The 21858-nt window shown below is 42.1% G+C and overlaps 1 protein-coding gene across 1 annotated transcript in view; it reads left to right on the top strand.

The window, feature by feature from the left end:
* Nucleotides 1–21858, top strand: part of LOC137375551 (fibroblast growth factor 18-like) — a 101720-nt gene that overhangs the window by 78693 nt on the left and 1169 nt on the right. The window contains exon 4 of the mRNA XM_068042896.1: nt 14414–14520. Coding sequence (XP_067898997.1) covers nt 14414–14520 — 107 coding nt within the window. The remainder of the gene's footprint in view (nt 1–14413; nt 14521–21858) is intronic.

Genomic DNA, 21858 nt, shown 5'->3' with positions numbered 1-21858 from the left:
GTAATGGGATTGTGAGTGATATTTCTAGGATGCACTTTATGTTACAGAACTGAGTAATATATACCAATGTGATCAATATAAGTCCATGCTATATCCCATTGCAATCTATGTAACAGAACAGGATGTAATTTATCCAAGTGTAATCGACAGAACAGAGATTTCAGTGCTATATGCCAGTGCAATCTATGTACTGGAACTCAAGGTGACATGTCTAATAGAAGTGTGTGATATATCTGATTGTGCCTATTTAACAGAGCTGTGAGTGATATATTCAGTCTATTCTGAATAACAGAACTGAGTGATCTGCCACAATGCAACTTATGTCATAAAACTATGGGTCATGTATCACAGTGTAATCTATAAAAGAAGTTTTTGTGATATATCCTAATGTTTTCTGAATAACAGAGCTGGTATATGAGATTTCCCAATGTGATCTATATAACAGAACTTGAGTGAAGCATAAATGCCAGCATGCACTGGTTGCACTGACTGGCTCGTTTTTGTGCCGTATATTCTATGTAATCCCATTAAATTCTTTGTAACTGTGAATTATATATCGTAATGAAATCTTTATGACAGAGCTGTCATTTCTTTATCCAAATGTAATCTATATACCAGAGCTGCGGGAGAGATCTTCCAGTGTAACTTATATATTAGAACTGTGAGTGATATATCCCAGTGCAGTCAATATAACAGTTATGTCTGTTATATGAGTCATATATCCAAGTGTAATCAAGGATGAGAGAACTATGTGTCATATATCCTGATGAAATCTATACAACAAAACTTTCAGTGGCATGCCACAGTGTATAATAATAATCTGTATTAAGTGTGTGATATATCCCCTTGCATTCTTTATAAAATCATTGAGTGATATATCTCAGTGTAATCTATATAACAGTTGTAAGTGATATATTCCAGTGTTATCTAGATAACAAAACTGTATGTGATATAACCTATATGGCAGTGCTTTGTTGGATATATCTCAATGTAATCTGTATAACAGAGCTCAAAGTAAAACATCCCGGTGTAAGTTATATAGTTTTTTGTGAGCTATCCCAATGTTACCTATATAACAGTACTTTGAATGATCTAACAACAGCTAACATTTATATAGTACCATTCGTGTAATAAAATGTCCCATATATCCTAATGTTATCTATGCGACAGAAGTGTTTGTTATATATCGGAATGTAATCTATACAACTGAGCTGGGAGAGAGATATTCAAGTGTAATCAATATAACAGCTGTGTATGATGGTGCGTAATCTATAAATTAGAATGCGTGTCATGTATCCAGTGTAATCTATATAACAGGACTTTCAGTGATATATCCCATTGTAATCTACATTAATATATGTTATATCACTTGATAATTGATACTGTCCCATTACCGATACACGTGCATGTCCATTGAAGCCCTTTCCCTGCTGGTACGTGTGTAGAACTGCCCCGTGTTGACAATGGTCCAGTCTAATTGATGGTATAACTTGTGATGACACATGAGAGGCTTCCAGATTCAATGAAGGACACAATGCTGCCCAACACAACAGCAAGCAATAAGTTTGTGGTTCAACTGCAGTAATATATCTGAAAGAGTTAATCTATCCTTTTGGTTAATATCTGGCATAATTGATTATTCAAGGTAGAATACAAACATTAGATATATAATCACTTCTGTAAAGCACTTCGACAATATTATATAGAATAATCCCTTTAACTGAAACAAACTCAAAAAAATGCAAGAAACGTGTTCATTGCGTTACCTCACAAGGTTTTGCTCTCGCTTTCTCTTGGAGCTGGCAGCTTGCAGCCAGAAGTCTGTATTTTAATTAATCCTTTCAATCCCAAACAGATATATACTAGTAATGTCCAACTCCAGTCCTTCTCTTTTCTGCTTTTTTATAGTTTTCACCCGTTCCCTCAGCTTGGGAGGATTCAGAATGTTCAATCTCCTCATCACCATGTGGTAAATTTAAATTTAAAAGCTCATCAGACTCATATCCTAGGAATAGTCTTGTCCTGCTCAACTTCCTCATCATCATTATCCATATCCATAAAAGGATTATAGGAATGATGCAATGTACCCTTCTGTTCCTGTCTTTTTTTAAAATCTGCTTACCCACCTATCCCCTTTAACAATCTGAATCTTGTCCACATTACTACTCTATCTATTATCAAGAAAGTTCCTTTGAATCTCTTTGCCCACTTTCTTGTGATCTTGTATGGTTTCGCTGTCTCTTTGTGCCCCAATTCAAGATCTTTAACTTAAGGCCAAACTTGTGCCGCCAGTTATTATTGTGGTCAGTGGATAGGACAGAACTTAGGTATACTTGTTATAAATGAGTATGTAGCCACTCCATATGTGTCCACGGTCACGCTCATATTGAGGTAAGGAGAGGGCGCTGCCTAGCCAAAGTTTTGGCGATCGCATCTGGTGTCCTGTCATGACCTCAAATGGAGTATGACCCACCACCTAAGACAGAATGCCCTGAAGTACTATCAATATGAGCAATACTACAACATTCAAATTGTTACCAGTTTCACCCAATGACCTGATAACTCAGTGTTTAAGGGTGTGGTTCATACGCTTGACCATCCCAACTACCAGAGGGTTTTTATTTATTTATTTAGAGATACAGCACTGAAACAGGCCCTTCGGCCCACCGAGTCTGTGCCGACCAACAACACCTGTTTATACTAACCCTGCAGTAATCCCATATTCCCTCCCACCTACCTACACTAGGGGCAATTTACAATGGCCAATTTACCTATCAACCTGCAAGTCTTTGGCTGTGGGAGGAAACCGGAGCACCCGGCAGAAATCCACACGGTCACAGGGAGAACTTGCAAACTCCGCACAGGCAGTGCCCAGAATCGAACCCGGGTCCCTGTAGCTGTGAGGCTGCAGTGCTAACCACTGCGCCACTGTGCCGCCCATGAAATGGTTATATGGAATGTAATTTTTTTTTCCTGATTTCTAAGAGCTTCAGTGCCTCCTGCATGACTTGAAAAATGACGGAAGTCCCTTAATCAGACCCAGTTGTCTTTTGCAGTCCCCAGTGAGTGAAAGCGTGCTGAATTATATAACTTTTCAGTTTATGTAGCAGTGGCTCATCTCACAGGGACAGCCTTACCCCATTTAGAAAAAGTGATTTATAACCAAGATGTACTGGAAACCCTGTGAAATGGTCCAATGTGCAAATCAATTTGCAAATTTCTCCATGGACCATTGGATGCTGGGACACGGCCATGGAGAGTTTTAAGTCTGGGTCCAGAGTAAAACTGGGCAGTCATTGATAATGGTATTCACAGTCTCATCTATACAAGTCACCAGAAACAGACCAGCTCATTACGAAGTGAGTGCAGGACTATCCATTTGTCCTAACAAAACAAGTTATTCTTGTGCTGTAAAATTGTATTTTCTAGGAAGGGATCTTTGAGCCATGAGCTCTAACCTTTAATGGCCACATGGACTGATTTAATCCAAGGATTCTCATCCTGCACCCCTGCAAGATCTAAAGGAGGTGTTTCACTTTGAACTTTATTTATCTGGCCCTACAAGGCTATGGGTGCCTTCTGCACTTCTAGGGCATTCTTGAACTTTTGGGTTATTTGATTTGTCTTGCCATTCTAATTGCCCAAAGGGTCAGTTATGGAATGGGCTCAGCCTTTTACCACCCCTTACGGCTGTTGCCTCCTCTAACTCTGCCAGAATCCACTGGATCAGGCCTACTGAAGCCAATGTCTTACCGATTGTAGAGGTAAACCCTCTTTTTATTTCAAATCAGTAGGTAGTCAGTTAAAGACAAGTGACTTGGAGAATATAGTAATACATCAGCTGCTGTTGCCAGCTCAACCTGCTGAATGGAGCGACCTCCCTTTAACTGCGCTGATTTTTCAATCTCCAACTTGGGAATGTAAATCCTAAACCCTGCTATCGATTGTCCTGGAGTGAGGTGACTAGATCCATCACAAAAACGTACATGGAACCCTATATAAGTCCTGGGATGAAGGATCTTGTGTCACGGTCAGGGATTCAGGGATAGTTACAATGCAGTCATGGGCTTTCCAGGTAGCAAGAACCATGTCACCAAATAAAAAAAGAGTACAGACATATTTCTGTCCTGAAGTCCTAAACTTCACCTTTCTACGCAGCTATTAGAAACTGACCCATCTTTGTGGATGCCTAATAACAATAACTCCATAAGTTAAGAGGGCAAAAGAATGATATTACCCAGTTCCATAATGTAGGAGAATTTCACTGTCCCCCAGTACATTGCCAGGGAATATCTATCACAGGCAGCACGTGTCTGCTGCACTGGTGTCAGTGCTTGGGAGGCATAAGCTGTCAGGGTAGGGTGCATTGAAGACTCCGGGGAATGATAGACCCTTCTCCATGGAGGTCTAGGCATTGGGCATGTCCTTGTCCACCATACTATACAGTCGGATGTGCTAACTGAGCCTTTGGAATTAACTTTGTCCTGTTCTCTCGTAATAAAATCAAAAGGTCTCTGAGCAAGGTGTAATGTTTTTCAATAACTTTTGTGTGAAATAAGACATTGTCTACATATTGGTCAAGGGCCTCCAGTCAGTTTAGACTCCTGTAACACTTTATTCAATAACAGATGGAATATAGCGGGTGAGTTGTAGAAACCCCAAAGTAACAGTTCCACGTATGTTATTAGCGCGGAATGTAACTGCAAATTTGTATTGGCACTCAGGGGTTAGGGACACTAACCCAAAAACCATTCAATATATCAAGAACTGGAAATTTCTTGGAGATACGTGTTATGGTATCAGGTTACGATGCTACTGCAGGGGTCACTAAAGACACGTACTTATTCATCTCAATAATCAATAGTCAGTTGTCAGGATCCATCTGATTTTGTAACTGGCCATATTTGGGAGTTGTTAGACCTGGCTGTCTCTTGCAAAACCTTTTGTTGCAATAGGGATTTTATAATCTGCGCTATCGGTCCCTTAGGTTCTTTTGGGAATCGATATCAGGCAGGAAACAGAGAGTCAGGACCCTGTACTTTGACCTCCTGTTCTATCTTTCCACAATTACTTTTGTGAGCAGCCTAAAAATTTGTCTGAACAAGCCATCTCTTGTATTGCGTGAATCTCGTGGGTTAATAGAGTTTGTAAGTTATGTCCCTTACAAATTCTGACTAAATAACATCTCACACAGCCCAAGCTGACTATTCCCATCTTTCACAAGCAATGTTTAGCCGTGTCTACTGCCAAACCATATTTTTTCCAGCCAGTTTACCCCTAATATTTTCTCCATATAGTCTGACTTACTGCTTATCCATGCCACCTGAACCTACCTCTCAATATTGCCTATCTTCAGAAGTATTCACCCCACTGGCAAACCCATCTAAATCAATAGATCCAATGATTCCTTCCAGGAGGGGACCCCCCAATGCATGTACTGTGTAACTAAAAATCTTTTCTGCAGCAAATAAACTCACATTAAGCTTTCCTTATGCTTCATACTTCACATCTCTAATATTCTATTATTCTTCCTTGACCTCTGCAGGTCCCCTCATTTTTTCACAGTTGCTGGTGATCTGTATTCCCCTGCACAGTATTGGGTTTCCCATTTCTGTCGCTACTTTGTTCATGTTTCTTCTAATTAATTTAATGATTGCCTTCCCACCTTCATGTAAATATCAACCTCGTCTGCCATGGCTTATTTTCTCGGTATATTCCGTTCATGGATATAATTTCTTGCCATGTTAAACAATCGTAACATTGTCCTAGGACTATTACACGTGTTTCTCATGACCCAGAAAATTTTAGGGAAGAAAATCTGCCATCCTTGTCTGGTCTGGTCTACATGTGACTCCAGACCCACAGCAAAGTGGTTGACTCCTAACTGCCCTCTGAAATGGACTAGCAAGCCTCTCCGTTTCAAAGGCAATTAGGGATGGGCAACAAATGCTGGCCTTGCTGGCAATGCCCACATCCCATGAAAGAATAAAAAATAACAATGCCAACTTTATCCATTAATAGATGCAATAACGCAAATACTTATACTTTGTACAAAACTATGCATCATTTCCCACAACAAAAACAGAAATACTGCAGGTCAGGCAGCATCTGTGGAGAGAAAAACAGAGATAACATTTCAGGTCAATGACCTTTCATCATTGCCTCACGGCACTAGAATGTGAATAATCTGTTTAAGGTTTGGTCTTTTATATTAAGAGGGTTAAGGTTTTTGTTACAATATAGTAGCAAAGATGTTGAAATACAAGCATACAATTATATAACATACAGAATAAGACATTGAAATACAACTGGCAAAGCTCAACACCGACAAGGTTCTGATATGATCAATCTTGAGTGTTCTTGTGATAATAATTGAGCGGTCCAGTCTCACGCCGAGACTATTGTAATATCTCTGCTATGAAGTCTAGCTTTATATACATTATAAGCACCCTTTGTCCTGGTGGGCAAGGTACACACTGGTGGCCTCACACCAATCATTTTCTTTGTCTCTAAGTTAGTTGTCACTTGTTTTACTCCTTTGTTCCAGGTAACATACAATGCCTGAGACCACAGGCCTCCCTTAGACCATCCTATAAACATGAGATAAGAATGGAGACAGGGGTTCTAATATTGACAGAGGCAGACTTTCCAAGCCTTGTCCTACCTCTGTTAAACTTGAAGCACATGGGTTAGGGTCAGGTTTAAGATATCTAAAATTTTAAAATCTAACCCGAGCCCAACCCACCCATTTTTAGGGATTAAAGGTACCCCTTGGGTATTTTATTAAGTAATATTTATCAAGGGTTCATGATCTAACCAAGGTTTAGATAATCTTTTAGCTGAAGGATTACTGATGTTAACAATAGACACAAGCTTTAGAAAGCCTGTAAAAATGCTTTTCTTACAATATATAATAGAACTGTGTGTGATATATCTCAGTGTAATCTCTATAACAGAGCTACAAATATTATATCCCACTGTAATTGATATAACAGAAAATTGGGTGATATAGCTCAGTGTATTCCATGTAAGAGAACTGTATGTGATATATTCTGGTATAGTCTATATAACAGAGCAGTGTGATACATCCTGTTGTAATCCATACCAGAAAATGTGTGAGATATATCCCATTTCTAATCTAGATAACAGAGCTCTATATGATATATTGGTGTGTAATCTATATAAAAGAACGGTGTGATTTTTCCCACTGTAATCTACATAAGAGCTTTGTACGATGTTTCAGTATGTAATATATATAACAAAGCTATGTGTGATATATCCAAGTGCAATCTATATAACTGAACTCTGTATGATATATCACAATGTAAGCTATGTAACAGAACTGTGTGTGAGATATCCCAGTGGAATGTATATAACAGAAAAATGTTTGATATATCACACTGTTAGCTATATCATTTAACAGAATTGAGTGTGAGATATTCCAGCTATATATAAAACAAAGCAGTGTGGGCTTTATCCCATTGTAATCTATATAACAGAACAAAGTTTGATATATCAGTGTAATGCATATAAAAGAACAATATATAATATATCCCAGTGTAATCTATATAATAGAACTGTGTATGATATATCTCTATAATCTATATAATAGAAGCAGGAGTGATGTATCCCATTCTAATCTGTATAACGAATCTGTGAGAAGATGTCTTAGTGTAATGTACATAACAGAGCTGTGAGTGATATGTCCCAGTGCAATCTATGAAACAACTGTATGTGATATATCTCAGTGCAATCTGTATAACAGAAGTATATCCCAGATACTTAGAAATATATCCCAGTGTAATCCATAGAATACTGAGTGTGATATCCTGGTGAAATCTATATAACGAAACCATGTGTGTGTTATATCCTGGCACAATGTATATAAGTGGAATCTATATCACAGAACTGTTGAGTGTTATATCCCAGTGTAACCTACATAACAAAATTGTGAGTGATATACCCCAGACTAATATATGTGACAGAACTGTGTTTGATATATCCTGATGTAATCTTTTTGATAGGACAGTGAGTGATATATCTTAGTGTCATATATGTAACATAACTGTTTGTGATATATTCCCTTCTAATGCAAATAACAGAACAGTGTGTGAGACAATCCAATGTAATGTATATAAAAGAGCTGTGAGAGATAGTTTATTAAGTCTGGACCGGCTGACCTTTTGACTTTGAGTGTGGCCAACCTTTTCAGTACCTCAGTCATGCCTCCACAAGAGAATCTAATTTTTGCTCTGTAATTGGCCCCAGCCTTCCTTTGACTATCCTTTTTGACTATATGTTTACAGAAGTCTTTTGGGTTCCACTTTATATTAACCTCGTATAATCTCTTTACCACTGTTACATCCTTTTTTAGTTCTTCTTTGTACTTGTATTCAGCTTGGTTCTCCACTCAATTATAAAACTGACATTTATCATCAACTTCCTTTCTCTCTTCCATTTTAATCTCTATATTTTTTTGTCATCCAGGAAGTCCTAGTTTTGGATGCCATTCCGATTTCACGCATGGAAATGTATCCAATCTGTATTCAAGCTATCTCCTCTTTGAAGGCCAGTCATTCCTCCATTATTATTTTACCTGCTAATCCTTGATTCCAATCCACCTGGCCAGATCCCCTTTCAACTCACTAAAATTAGTTCTCTTCTAGTTGAGTATTTTCATGTTTGGTTTTCCCTTGCCCTTTTCCCCAACTACTTTAAACCCAATGATAATGTAATCACTGTTTCCCAGATGTACAATGGAACTGTGTGTGATAAATCCCAACATAATCTGTGTACCAGCACACAGTTAAAAATCCTGGTATAATCTATATACCAGTGAGTGATATAGACCAGCGTTATGACAATATTACAATTGTGTGTGATAAATTCTACGGTAATCCATGTAACAGTTTTGGGTGCTGTTTGGAAATGTTACATTCATACATTTTCCTTGAGTGATGTTATCGTTTATCATTGTTTTGCATGATGATTTAGTATTTTTCATGCAATTGAAAGTGAGCCACTGTAATTTTTTGTGACTTCTCAACCTTTTGATAAAAATAATATAACATTCCTTCAAAAGAACCTTTGACCTCACCCCCCCCCCCCCTCCAATTCTGAAAGTTTTAGACCCAATTTATTTGTTACAATCTTCCATGATGCTCTCCTGAAGTCACTGATTATACTAGGATTCATTTCCCTGTCACTGGCTGCATTTCAGTGTCTTGCACAGTCTACAGTGAACATCATAGTGGAGCCTAATTCTATTCTCGCCTCTTGTGCCATGGTAGTTACCAGATGCCTGTCAGGTATGAGGATTCCATTTGGTCTTTTCCTTACCACTTAACCCCAGGACATGGAGGTGGAATGCAAAGCTGCTTCTGTCACCCTGGCTGCAGTCAGCTGCAGAAATTGGAATCTTGCCATGGGTCTGCTGATGAACAAACCCATCCACAGTGTGTGAAAAGGCAGTACTTGTAAGAGCAAAAGATCATCAGAGCTGTGGGCTCTAATCAGCTCATGTTGTTGAATAAAAGCTGCTCACTCCTAGTTCCAACCATCCTTCTCTAAGAATAAGCCCTGTGCTTCTGTGAGGATGGAAATTAAGCTCTTCACTATTTTATGAATAAGTTAGGTCCCAGTGGTATGAATTGACTGTGCCATGGGAGGAGAATCAAAGTAGCAGGATATAATAACAGCAGCCTTTACGTAGCACCTTTGACATCCCAAGGCACTTCACAGGAGCATTATCAAACAAAATTTGACATAGAGCCACGCAAGGTGATATTAAATCAGGTGACCAAAAGCTTGGTCAAAGAGGCAGGTTTTACTAAGTGACTTAATGAAGAAGAGAGAGGTGTAGGGACAGAATTCCAGAGCTAAGGGGCAAGGCAGCTGAAAGACCATCCACCAATGGTGGAGTGTGTAAAGTCGAGGAGGCCAGAATTGGAGAGGCACAGAGATTTCAGAAAGTTGTAAGATTAGCAGAGGTGACAGAGATAGGGATGAGCAAGACCATGGAGGGATTTGAACACAATACAGCAATTCTAAATTCAAGGTGTTGCTGGACTGGAAGCCAATGTAGGTCAGTGAAGACATTACAGTGTTAATATTGTTTTGACTGGGTGAAAAAGAGGTCTAGGGTTCCCTTTCAACCTTCACCTGGTCTTACTGTAACTGTGTTTTTAGCTCCCCCTTGGTGAATCCTTGTTCACTGTTGTCCAATTATAAGGCAAAGAAACCAGCACAACCAGGCTTTCTTAGGTTTAAAGAAGAAAACTGAAATTTTATTAAACTGAAACTTTAATTCGGTTAACACCTACAGATACACGACGTGCCCACGCTAACATGCATACGCGATCCACACATGCAAACAGAGACAGAAAAGAGCAGAAGAAATAAAGTGGAAAAGTTTGAGGCAATATCTGAAGAATTGTTACAGTTCTTCGAGCTCACTGTCGAGTCCTCGATTGTACGTAGAGCTTGCTTTTCATTGGGGCCCAGTATTCTTCCTAAACCTTCTTGTCTGTAGAATATTTTATTCTCTTGGGGTTGATGTATCTTCAGTGGATTCAGAAGCTTGTGAGAAAGAGATGGGAGCAGAGAGGAGAGGCTGTGGCGAGCCAGCCAGGGGAGGTCTTTTCAATCCGGGAGTAAACAGCTTTCTGCCAGTTCAAGCACTGTCCCTTTAATTGAAAACTCCCCAAGCTGGCCAGCAGGGTAGTCACGTGACTGGTATAACCACTTCTGGCTTTGTGTATTGGGTGGGTCAGAGAATGGTCCTTTGTCTATAAACATTGTCTGTTAATATGCAAAAATGTCTTTCCAGCCAGGGGCCTGGCAACCTCTTGTATCAGGCCTTCTTTTCTCCCCAGCAACAATTTGAAATTTAATGTCTACGTGGTGAAATTAATGTGCCTCATTCTTGGCAGGTGGGGGCCTGCATGACAATATTAAACCAGAGATTGTGAGTACAAATCTCACCATGGAAAATCGAAAGTTTAAATTCAGTTTGAAAAATCTGGAAATAAAGTGATAATGAAACTGTTGAGTTGGCTATTTTATGGTCAATTTACCTGGTGCCTGTCCACAAATTACCATATTTATTGAATTAAATTTAATAATTTGCCATTGTGGGATTTGAACCAGTAACCTCAGTCATTCATCCTGTAGCATAACCCCCTAGTAGAAAACTCATCAAATTATGAATTAATTATCAAAGAGTGGAAAGGAGGAATGTGTAGAGAAGACCAGGGAAAATACAGCACTGATGAAGGGGGATTGAGAGGAGACCAAAGGCGAAAGTTCCAATTTTCTTTTAAATTCAGTTGCATGCAATTAAATTAATTAAAATCCTCTCGCCTGTTTATTTCTCAAAGTCCAATTTCATTAGTTAATTGATTTGCAGACCTAGTTTTATTTGACTCATTTATTTAGGAATTATGAAGCTTGTTTGAAAATTTCAGTGGCCCACAAGGAAGGATTTAATTAAATTAATTAATTATTTTGGGGGAGGCTAAATTTTAGATTATTTTTTCAAAATTATCAAAATGAATAACTTGGTTAATTTTTAGAAGATTTAAAACATTGGAAAACATTTTGAGATGAGTGGCAGGACTCGCTTGGAATGCAGATTGTAGTGGTCCCATTGCTCCACCTGCTGTTGGGAGACTTGCAAGGTAAATAATGATATTGCAGCCAATTTAGTGGCAGCTCCTAGTCAACACTATATTATGACACAAGAAGTGATGCATGACCAACAGGAAATGTGCATTAGATGCAAGACTTAGATAACTATCAGTGTTTCAGAAAAGGTCCCCTGCTTGCAAACATCATACCTCAGAGCTTCAAATGTAATTTTAAAAAGGGATTAAAAAAAACACTCATTTCATATTGGTTGGTCTTGTTCTGGAGCTAGAGGTGCCAATCAATCTGCAAACCTCCCTTACCAGCAGCAGTTCGACTCTGATTGGCCAAAGGATTTACAACAATTAGTCTCTGGTTGACCTCAGGCTCCAAATCTTTGCTTTAAATCCTTAAAGAGACAGGCTAACTGATGTACAGCACCATTGTCACAACAGAAGGATATCTGGTACATGTTTCTGTCATTTTAAAACAATACATTTTCTGACTCTCTCACTCGAATTACCATTTTTATTTTGTGAGCCTAGACAGCCCATGTCAGCAGGTTATTTGACCATTGGGGCAACACAGCTGAGCCTCACACTGTCAACACACAATACCTGCACAGAAGCCATTTAATTGTAATCAAGAGCAGGAATCTAAGTTCAATTTCTTTACTCCTTCCTAACCCTGGGCCCCTGAGGCTATTTATGTACACTGATACAAGTGAATCTGCTAGTATACAAATACAACGATGCAGTGAGTCTGCTGGTATACATGTACACTGAGTAAGTCTGCTGGTTTACATGTACACTGAGTCTGCTGGTATACATGTACACTGAGTGAGTCTGCTGGTATACATGTAATGGAGTGAGTCTGCTGGTTTACATGTACACTGAGTGAGTCTGCTGGTTTACATGTACACGGAGTGAGTCTGCTGGTTTACATGTACACTGAGTGAGTCTGCTGGTTTACATGTACACTGAGTGAGTCTGCTGGTTTACATGTACACTGACAATCTCCTGGTATAGTTGAACTAAGGCTGCCAACTCCACGCACAGAGGTTTCATCACATGATCTTCCATCTCCAATTGTGCTGTCAAGACAATCTGAATATTTTTATAACTAATAAATGAAAGCGTTCAAAGAAAATGAAAGAAGAAACAATTTTCTCAAAGCCTTTATGCTATACCTCTGGGGTTTCTCACAACAACAAACAGGAGTCTTTAATTCCTGGAGACCCAGTACAATCCTGGATGTTTAGGGGCTGATATATCTGCTGATCTAGTTGTGCACTGATACAGTGAATCTGTGGGTATAGTTCTGCTCTGAGACAGCGAGTCTGCTGATATGCTTTTGTACTGCTGTTATAGTTATAATAATAGTGGCCACGATATTTACGGGGAGGCGGGACATGAGGGCAAAAACGGCCAATGAACCTTGCAAGATCAGCGATACAGAACACGTGCTAAACTTAACAGCAGGAGCACATTCACGTTTTTTAGTTCCATGTCTCACCTGGTAGCTATCCAAATGGACAGCCTGGCCAGCGGCTGGGAGCAAACATCAGCGTCAGATTGCTGCAGCTGGAGACCCTTGGGAAGAGTCCCAAGAGATGTGATGAGGTGCTATATAAATTTATTTCAGTGAATATGGTTCATATTTGCAGCCAAATTGACCTAATCTCCTGCATTCAGCACGAGCATCCAATCACCAACAGATGTAGTGTGGTATTAACTCACTGGAGAGTGCCAAAGGGCAAAGGGTAACTGCGGAGTCAGGGTTTAATAGGGAGAGGACATCACTGCAACATATACTGGGAAACCCTACTAATAGGGTCGCGTGCCTGGTCAGGGAAAGCAAGAGACTGCGCCAAGCAGAGTGTGAAGACAAAGAGAAATCGAGAAAAAGACAATGTTATCAAAGCATGGAAAAGATGGTCAGAGGAGGAGAGATGACTAGTTTAATTGACCTTATGTTGGCCTTTTCAGGATTCGAGGCAACATGCTGCTATTAAATGTGCCTCGGGTATAGGCTGCATAATAGGAATCAAGCATCCAAGATTCATCTACTGTTAGATCTGTTCATGGTTCCAACACTAACTTCCTTATATTGTTTTGATTGTTGTGTTTTATCAGTGTGAGGATGTCTGTGTTTCAAGACTAACTTTTCCCATTTCAAGTGAGCAGTCTAAGCTGCAGGTATTTTCAGATCAGGTAGAACCGGGCAGTATAGAGGGAGCTTTACTCTGTATCTAACCCCTGTGCTGTACCTGTCCTGGGAGTGTTTGATGGGGACAGTGTAGAGGGAGCTTTACTCTGTATCTAACTCTTGTGCTGTACCTGTCCTGGGAGTGTTTTATGGGACAGTGTAGAGGGAGCTTTACTCTGTATCTAACCCCTGTGCTGTACCTGTCCTGGGAGTGTTTGATGGGGACAGTGTAGAGGGAGCTTTACTCTGTATCTAACCCCTGTGCTGTACCTGTCCTGGGAGTGTTTGATGGGGACAGTGTAGAGGGAGCTTTACTCTGTATCTAACCCTGTGCTGAACCTGTCCTGGGAGTGTTTGATGGGACAGTGTAGAGGGAGCTTTACTCTGTATCTGATTTTACGATTGCCTATAGTGTTTCATATTCCCACCTTGCTGATTATTTCTGAAACTAGTTGGATGACTATATTATCAGCTCAGAAGCTGTCTCTGGCATTTCTGTACCCAGGTTCTTGTAGCTGGAGGTTTATTGATATGTGAACATTCAGCCGTCCTTAATGTTTCTCTCTTCTTACTTTCCAAGCCCAGCTCTTAGTGGAAACCGATACATTTGGCAGCCAGGTCAGGATCAAGGGGAAGGAGACAGACCATTACCTATGTATGAACAAGAAAGGAAAGCTGGTGGGTAAGGTAAGTGTGGCCTATGCAGGTAGAGTTGGCTTCTCTCTTCGAATTCCACTCTCTGCCTTGGCGTTCAGGTGCTGTCTGATAACGTCCCATTCATACCACAGCTGTGCCTCTGGGCTTGAGCTGAATGAACTAAAGATCTCAGTGAGATGCATGTTCCTATTGAACAATTTCAGACCGAACTTTTAACAGACCTCTACCTCCATCTCTTTAACTGCTATTTATAGGCTTCACATCCATCTAAAAACATCTCTCAAAGTCAGAATTACAGGTCCATTAAAAGCTTCAGACTTGATCATAGGTATTTGGGAGCTAAACCACTCTGACACTCCATTCTGAAACTCTGACTCTTCACTCTGCAACTTTGGGTCTCGGGTCTATAACTCTGGGTCTCTGCTCTGTAACTCTGGGTTTCTGCTCTGTAAGTCTGAGTCTCTGCTCTGTAACTCTGGGTCTCCATCCCATAACTCTGGTTCTCTGTAACTCTGGGTCTCCAACCTGTAACTCTAGGTCTCACTTCGATAACTCTAGTTCTCCGCTCTGTAACTCTGGGTCTCCGCTCTGTAGCTCTGGCTCTCCACTCTGTACCTCTGGGTCTCCGCTCTGTAACTTTGGATCACTTCTCTGTAACTCTGGGTCACCCCCCCCTGTAACTGTGGGTGTCCGCTCTGTAACTGTGGGTGTCCGCTCTGTAACTCTGGGTCTCTGCTCTGTAACTCTGGGTCTCTGCTCTGTAACTCTGGGTCTCTGCTCTGTAACTCTGGATCTGCGCTCTGTAACTCTGGATCTGCACTCTGTAACTCTGGATCTCTGCTCTGTAACTCTGGGTCTCCATCCTGTAAATCTGGATCTCTGCTCTGTAACTCTGGACCTCTGCTCTGTAACTCTGGATCTCCGCTCTGTAACTCTGGATCTCTTCTCTGTAACTCTGGTCCTCCGCTCTGTAACTCTGGTCCTCCGCTCTGTAACTCTGGTTCTACGCTCTGTAACTCTGGATCTCTGCTCTGTAACTCTGGATCTCTGCTCTGTAACTCTGGATCTCCGCTCTGTAAATCTGGATCTCTTCTCTGTAACTCTGGTCCTTCGCTCTGTAACTCTGGTCCTCCGCTCTGTAACTCTGGATCTCCGCTCTGTAACTCTGGGCTTCCGCTCTGTAACTCTGGGCTTCCGCTCTGTAACTCTGCATCTCTGCTCTGTAACTCTGGATCTCTTCTCTGTAACTCTGGATCTCCGCTCTGTAACTCTGGATCTCCGCTCTGTAACTCTGGATCTCCGCTCTGTAACTCTGGTTCTCCGCTCTGTAACTCTGGTTCTCCGCTCTGTAACTCTGGGTCTCTGCTCTGTAACTCTGGGTCTCTGCTCTGTAACTATGGATCCCGGCTCTGTAACTCTGGATCTCCGCTCTGTAACTCTGGTTCTCCGCTGTGTAACTCTGGGCTTCCGCTCTGTAACTCTGGGTCTCCATCCTGTAACTCTGGATCCCTGCTCTGTAACTCTGGGTCTCTGCTCTGTAACTCTGGCCCTCTGCTCTGTAACTCTGGCCCTCTGCTCTGTAACTCTGGGCCTCTGCTCTGTAATTCTGGGTCTCTGCTCCTTAACTCTGGATCCCTGCTCCTTAACTCTGGGCCTCTGCTCCTTAACTCTGGGCCTCTGCTCTGTAACTCTGGGCCTCTGCTCTGTAACTCTGGGCCTCCATGCTGTAACTCTGTATATCCATTCTGTGACTCAGGGTTTCTGCATTGAAATTGAGGGTCTCCATCCTGTAACTCGGGGTCTTGTATTGTAAGGATATGTAAGGGTTAATGCTGAAGACGGTGAGAGCAACCCCTATCACTGTAAGAGTGATGATGTGACAGGCGCAGAGTAACGGGCTAGAAAAGAAGACAGTAGCAGCTTGGCGCATGTTAGCTATGGAAGCTTCAGGAGAGTGTAAATAGGGTTGTGTGAATAGTAAGTTATTAGTTGACCTTATACAGACTCTGAGACTTTCTCAATAACGCCCTAGCTACACTGCACTGACAATAACAGCATACACGTCTCTGCTCTGTAACTCAGGGTCTCCATCCTGTAACTCTGGATCCCTGCTCTGTAACTCTGGATCCCTGCTCTGTAACTCTGGATCCCTGTTCTGTAACTCTGGGTCTCTGCTCTGTAACTCTGGGTCTCTGCTCTGTAACTCTGGATCCCTGCTCTGTAACTCTGGGTCTCCATCCTGTAACTCTGGGTCTCTGCTCTGTAACTCTGGATCTCCATCCTGTAACTCTGGATCCCTGCTCTGTAACTCTGGATCCCTGCTCTGTAACTCTGGATCCCTGCTCTGTAACTCTGGGTCTCCCTGCTCTGTAACTCTGGGTCTCTGCTCTGTAACTCTGGATCCCTGCTCTGTAACTCTGGGTCTCCATGTTGAAATTCTGGGTATCCATTCTGTAAATCTGGTTGTCTATCCTTAAACTCTGCCTCTCCATCCCATAATGCTAGATCTCCATTTGTAACACTGGATCTTTACCCTGTAGTGCTGTGAGTATATATTACCCAGACTGGCTAAAGACAGCAGATGTCCTCCCCTAAATATTGTTAACCAACCATTTGAGTTTTTACTGGGTGCCTGAGTTAGGTTGAGCAGTGGTTACTAAGCTATGTTCTCCGGGGGTCTACTCTACATGTCCACAATTGTGTGGTTATGGGAATTGTTCTTTTTCCTTCTAATCTCCAGCATTGCCAGAAGCTTGTAAATGTGGTCACTGTTACTATTACTGATTGTTTAGTCAAGGTTTCTATTACTGAATGCAAATTTTTAAGCTGCAATTTGAGTTTACATTCTCTGGATTAATAGTCTCGACCTCTGGGTTACAAGTGCAGTAACATATCCATCAACATATTGGTTAATAGTAACCAGTGATATGGTGTGAAGCTGTGTAAAGGGAGTTGCGATACAGATCAGAAAAGAAAGAAAGACTTGCATTTATATGGTTTCTTTCAAGACTGCAAGGACGTCCTTTACAGCCAATGAAGTACTTTTGAAGTGTCATCACTGTTGTAATGTACGAAACATGGCAGCCAATTTGCACACAGAAATCTCCCAAAAACAGCTACGTGATAATGACCAGATAATCTGTTTTTGTGAAGTTGTTTGCAGGATAACTATTAGCCAGGACACCTCCCTTTCTCTTCTTCGAAATAGGGATCTTTTACATCCCCTTGAGAGGGCAAACAGTGCCTCGGTTTAACATCTTATCCAAAAGACAGCACTTCTGACAGAACACCCTTCCCTCAGTGGTGCACTGGAATATCGGCTTTCATTTTTGTGTACAAGTCCTGGAGTGGGACTTGAACCTACAATCTTCGGACTCATAGGCTAGAGTGCTACCAGCTGAATCACAGCTGACATAATTGGGTCAGGGTATGATCCAATTGGATGGTGCAACAGGTTCGAGGAGCTGAATGGCCTCTTCATAGCAAATAATTAAAAAAAAAAATGTAATGCCCTATGCAGGTGAACACTGATACAAGTTCTGGTTTCTGAATAAAAGCAAAATACTGCGGATGCTGGAAATCTGAAATAAAAACAAGAAATGCTGGAATCGCTCAGCAGGTCTGGCAGCATCTGTGGAAAGAGAAGCAGAGTTAACGTTTCTTCTTCCGAAGAAGGGTCAGTGACCCGAAACGTTAACTCTGCTTCTCTTTCCACAGATGCTGCCAGACCTGCTGAGTGATTCCAGCATTTCTTGTTTTTATTTCTGGTTTCTGAATATTGGGTTAACATCCAATAGGAGCAGACTGACAGTTCCCTGCCATTGCATCTCACATCTCCGATAATGATGTGACCATGCAAAAAGGGTCTTTACTGGATATGGAAAGCAGGGGAAGGAATGGTTTGGTTCATGCACCACCAGGCATAGAAGAGAATGATGAGGAAGAGAAGGAGGAAGAGACAAAGAAGATGAAGATACTGATGAGGGCGTACCAACCTCTACCTTTCAGAGTGCCAACTCTCAGACACTTCCTCCTACCTCCCCCAGATCATGACCCTACAACCGAACATCAAGCCACTGTCATTGACCTCATCTCCTCCAGAGATCTTCCCACTACAGCTTCCAACCTCAGTCCCACAACCCCAGACAGCCCACTTCTACCTCCTTCCCAAAATCCACAAACAGGATTGTCCTGGCAGACCCATTGTGTCAGCCTGCTCCTGCCCCACTGAACTTATTTCTTCCTATCTTGACTCTATCTTTTCTCCCCTGGTCCAGTCTCTTCCCACCTACATCCGTTACTCTTCTGACCCTTACGTCATTTCGACAATTTCCAGTTTCCTGGCCCTAACCGCCTCCTCTTCACTATGGACATCCAATCTCTCTACACCTCCATCCCGCACCAGGACAGTCTGAGGGCTCTCCGCATCTTCCTTGAGCAGAGGCCCAACCAGTCCCCACCCACCACCACCCTCCTCCGCCTGGCTGAACTTGTTCTCACATTGAACAACTTCTTCTTCAACTCCACTCACTTCCTTCAAGTTAAAAGTGTTTCTAGGGGTACCTGCACAACTCCTAGATATGCCTGTCTCTTTGTCGGATATGTCGAACATTCCTTGTTCCCGTCCTACTCAGGCTCCCTCCCTCACCTCTTTTTCCAGTACATTGTTGACTGTATCGGTGCTGTTTCCTGCTTCTGCCTCGAATTCGAAAACTTCATCAAATTTGCTTCTAATTTCCTCCCTTCTCTCACCTTTAAATGGTCCATCTCAGACACTTCCCTTCCCTTCCTCGACTTCTCTGTCTGCAAGCACTAACATTCATTATAAACCCATCGACTCCCACGGCTACCTTGACTACACTTCCTCACACATTGTTTCCTGTAAGGACTCCATTCCATTCTCCCAGTTTCTCCATCTCTGACGCATCTGCTCTGATGATGCAATCTCCCAGAACAGCGCTTCTGAAACAAAAACAAGAAATGCTGGATTCACTCAGCAGGTCTGGCAGCATCTGTGGAAAGAGAAGCAGAGTTAACGTTTCGGGTCAGTGACCCTTCTTCGGAACTGGTATGTCTTCCTTTTTCCTCCGCTGAGGATTCCCCCCCACTGTTGTTGACAGGGCCCTCAACTGTGTCCGACCTATTTCCCGCACTTCTGCCCTCACCCCTTCCCGTCCCTCCCAGAACCGTGACAAGGTTCCCCTTGTCCTCACTTTCCACCCACCAGCCTCCACATCCAAAGAATCATCCGCCATTTCCGCTACCTCCAGCGTGATGCCACTACCAAACACATCTTCCCCTCCTTTCCCCTGTCTGCATTCCGAAAGGACCATTCCCTCCGCGACACCCTGGTCCACTCCTCCATCACCCTGACACCTCGTCCCCTTCCCACGGCACCTTCCCCTGCAATCGCCCTTTTACCTCCTCTCTCCTCACTATCCATGGTCCCAAACACTCCTTTCAGGTGAAGCAGCGATTTACTTGAATTTCTTTCAATGTAGTATGCTGCATTCACTGCTCACCATGCGGTCACCTGTACATTGGGGAGACCAAACGCAGATCGCGTGACCACTTTGCAGAACACCTCCACTCAGTCCGAAAGCATGACCCCGAGCTTCCGATTGTTGGCCATTTCAACACTCCCCCCTGCTCTCATGTCAACATTTCTGTCTTTGGCCTGCTGCAGTGTTCCAGAGAACATCAACGCAAGCTCAAGGAGCAGCACCTGATCTTTCGATTAGGAACTCTGCAGCCTTGCAGACTGAACATTGAGTTCAATAACTTCAGAGCATGACTGGCCTTTTTTATATTTTAAAATTTGTTTTATTGTTTTATTTTAGTTTATTTTTTAACCATGTGCCTGTTCTTCATGTAGTCAGAGCTGCTCATTATTCTGCCATTAACATTCTCTCTGGACTAATATTTTGTCTTTCTCCACAAGCATTAACACGCTCTTTGCCTTTTTCCCAGGACAGCCTTGTTATATCATCTCTCCTGCCCTCTGCCCTATCACACACCTTCCCCTTTGTTCTCTTCCCCACCAACACCATGCTCCCCCCACCCCCCTTCACTTGCTTCAAACCTAATTCTTTTCTAACCTTTACCAGTTGTGATGAAAGGTCACAAACCTGAATCGTTAACTCTGCTTCTCTCCCCACAGTTGCTGCCAGACCTGCTGAGTATTTCCAGCACTTTCTGTTTTTATTTCTGATTTCCAGAACTGTTGTTTTTCGGAAAATATATAGTGGGGCCCCCCCAGGATCCGGTGTTAGGACCCCTGCTTTTCTTGATCTGTATTGATGACCTGGACTTGAGTGTACAGGGCACAATTTCAAAATGTGCAGATGACACAAAATTTGGAAGTATTGTGAACTTTGAGGAGGATACTGATAAACGGCAAGTGGACATGGGCTGGTGGAATGGGCAGACAAATGGCAGGTGAAATTTAATGCCGAGAAGTGTGAAGTAATTCTCTTTGGTAGGAAGATCAAGGAGAGGCAATATAAATTAAAAGGTACAATTCTACAAGGGGTGCAGGAACAGAGGTACCTGGGGATATATGTGCACAAATTATTGAAGATTGAGGGCAGGTTGAGAAAGTGGTTAATAAAGCATATGGTATCCTGGGATTTATAAATAAGGGCATAGTGCACAAAAGAAAGGAAGTTATAATATGTATAAATGATCTTTATAAAATACTTGTTCGGCCTCAACTGGAGTATAATGTCCAGTTCTGGGCAGCACACTTCAGTAAAGATGTGATGGAAGTTCAAGAGCATCCAGGACAATGCAGTCCGTGTGATCGGCACCCCATCCACAACCTTCAATATTCACTCCCTTCACCACCGACGCATGGTGACAGCAGTATGTACTATATACTATATGTACTGCAGTAACTCACCATGCCTCCTTCGACAGCACCTTCCAAACCTGCAGCCTGTCCCACCTAGAAGGACAAGGGCTGCAGATCCGTGGGAACACTACCATCCACAAATTCCCCTCCAAGCCACACACCATCCTGACTTGGAAATAAATCGCTGTTCCTTCACTGTCACTGGAACTCCCTCCCTAAGAGCACTGTGGTTGTACCCGCACACATGGACTGCAGCAGATCAAGAAGGCTGCTCACCATGACCTTCTCAAGGGCAATTAGGCATGGGCAACAAATGCTGGCCTGGCCAGCGACACCCGTACCCCATGAAAATAATTTTTTAAAAAAATGATTGAGATGTTCATAATCATGAGGTGTCTGTTCAGAGCAGATAGGGAGAAACTGCTCCCATTGGCAGAAAGATCCAGAAGCAGAGGACACTGATTTAAGGTGATTAGCAAAAGAAGCAACGGCGACATGGAGAAAAACATTTTTAC

This window comes from Heterodontus francisci, chromosome 12 (genome assembly GCF_036365525.1).
Source record: "Heterodontus francisci isolate sHetFra1 chromosome 12, sHetFra1.hap1, whole genome shotgun sequence".
In the NCBI taxonomy this organism is placed as follows: domain Eukaryota; kingdom Metazoa; phylum Chordata; class Chondrichthyes; order Heterodontiformes; family Heterodontidae; genus Heterodontus; species Heterodontus francisci.
The sequence above is the reverse complement of the archived record's forward strand: the minus strand, read 5'-3'. Positions and strand labels throughout refer to the sequence as shown.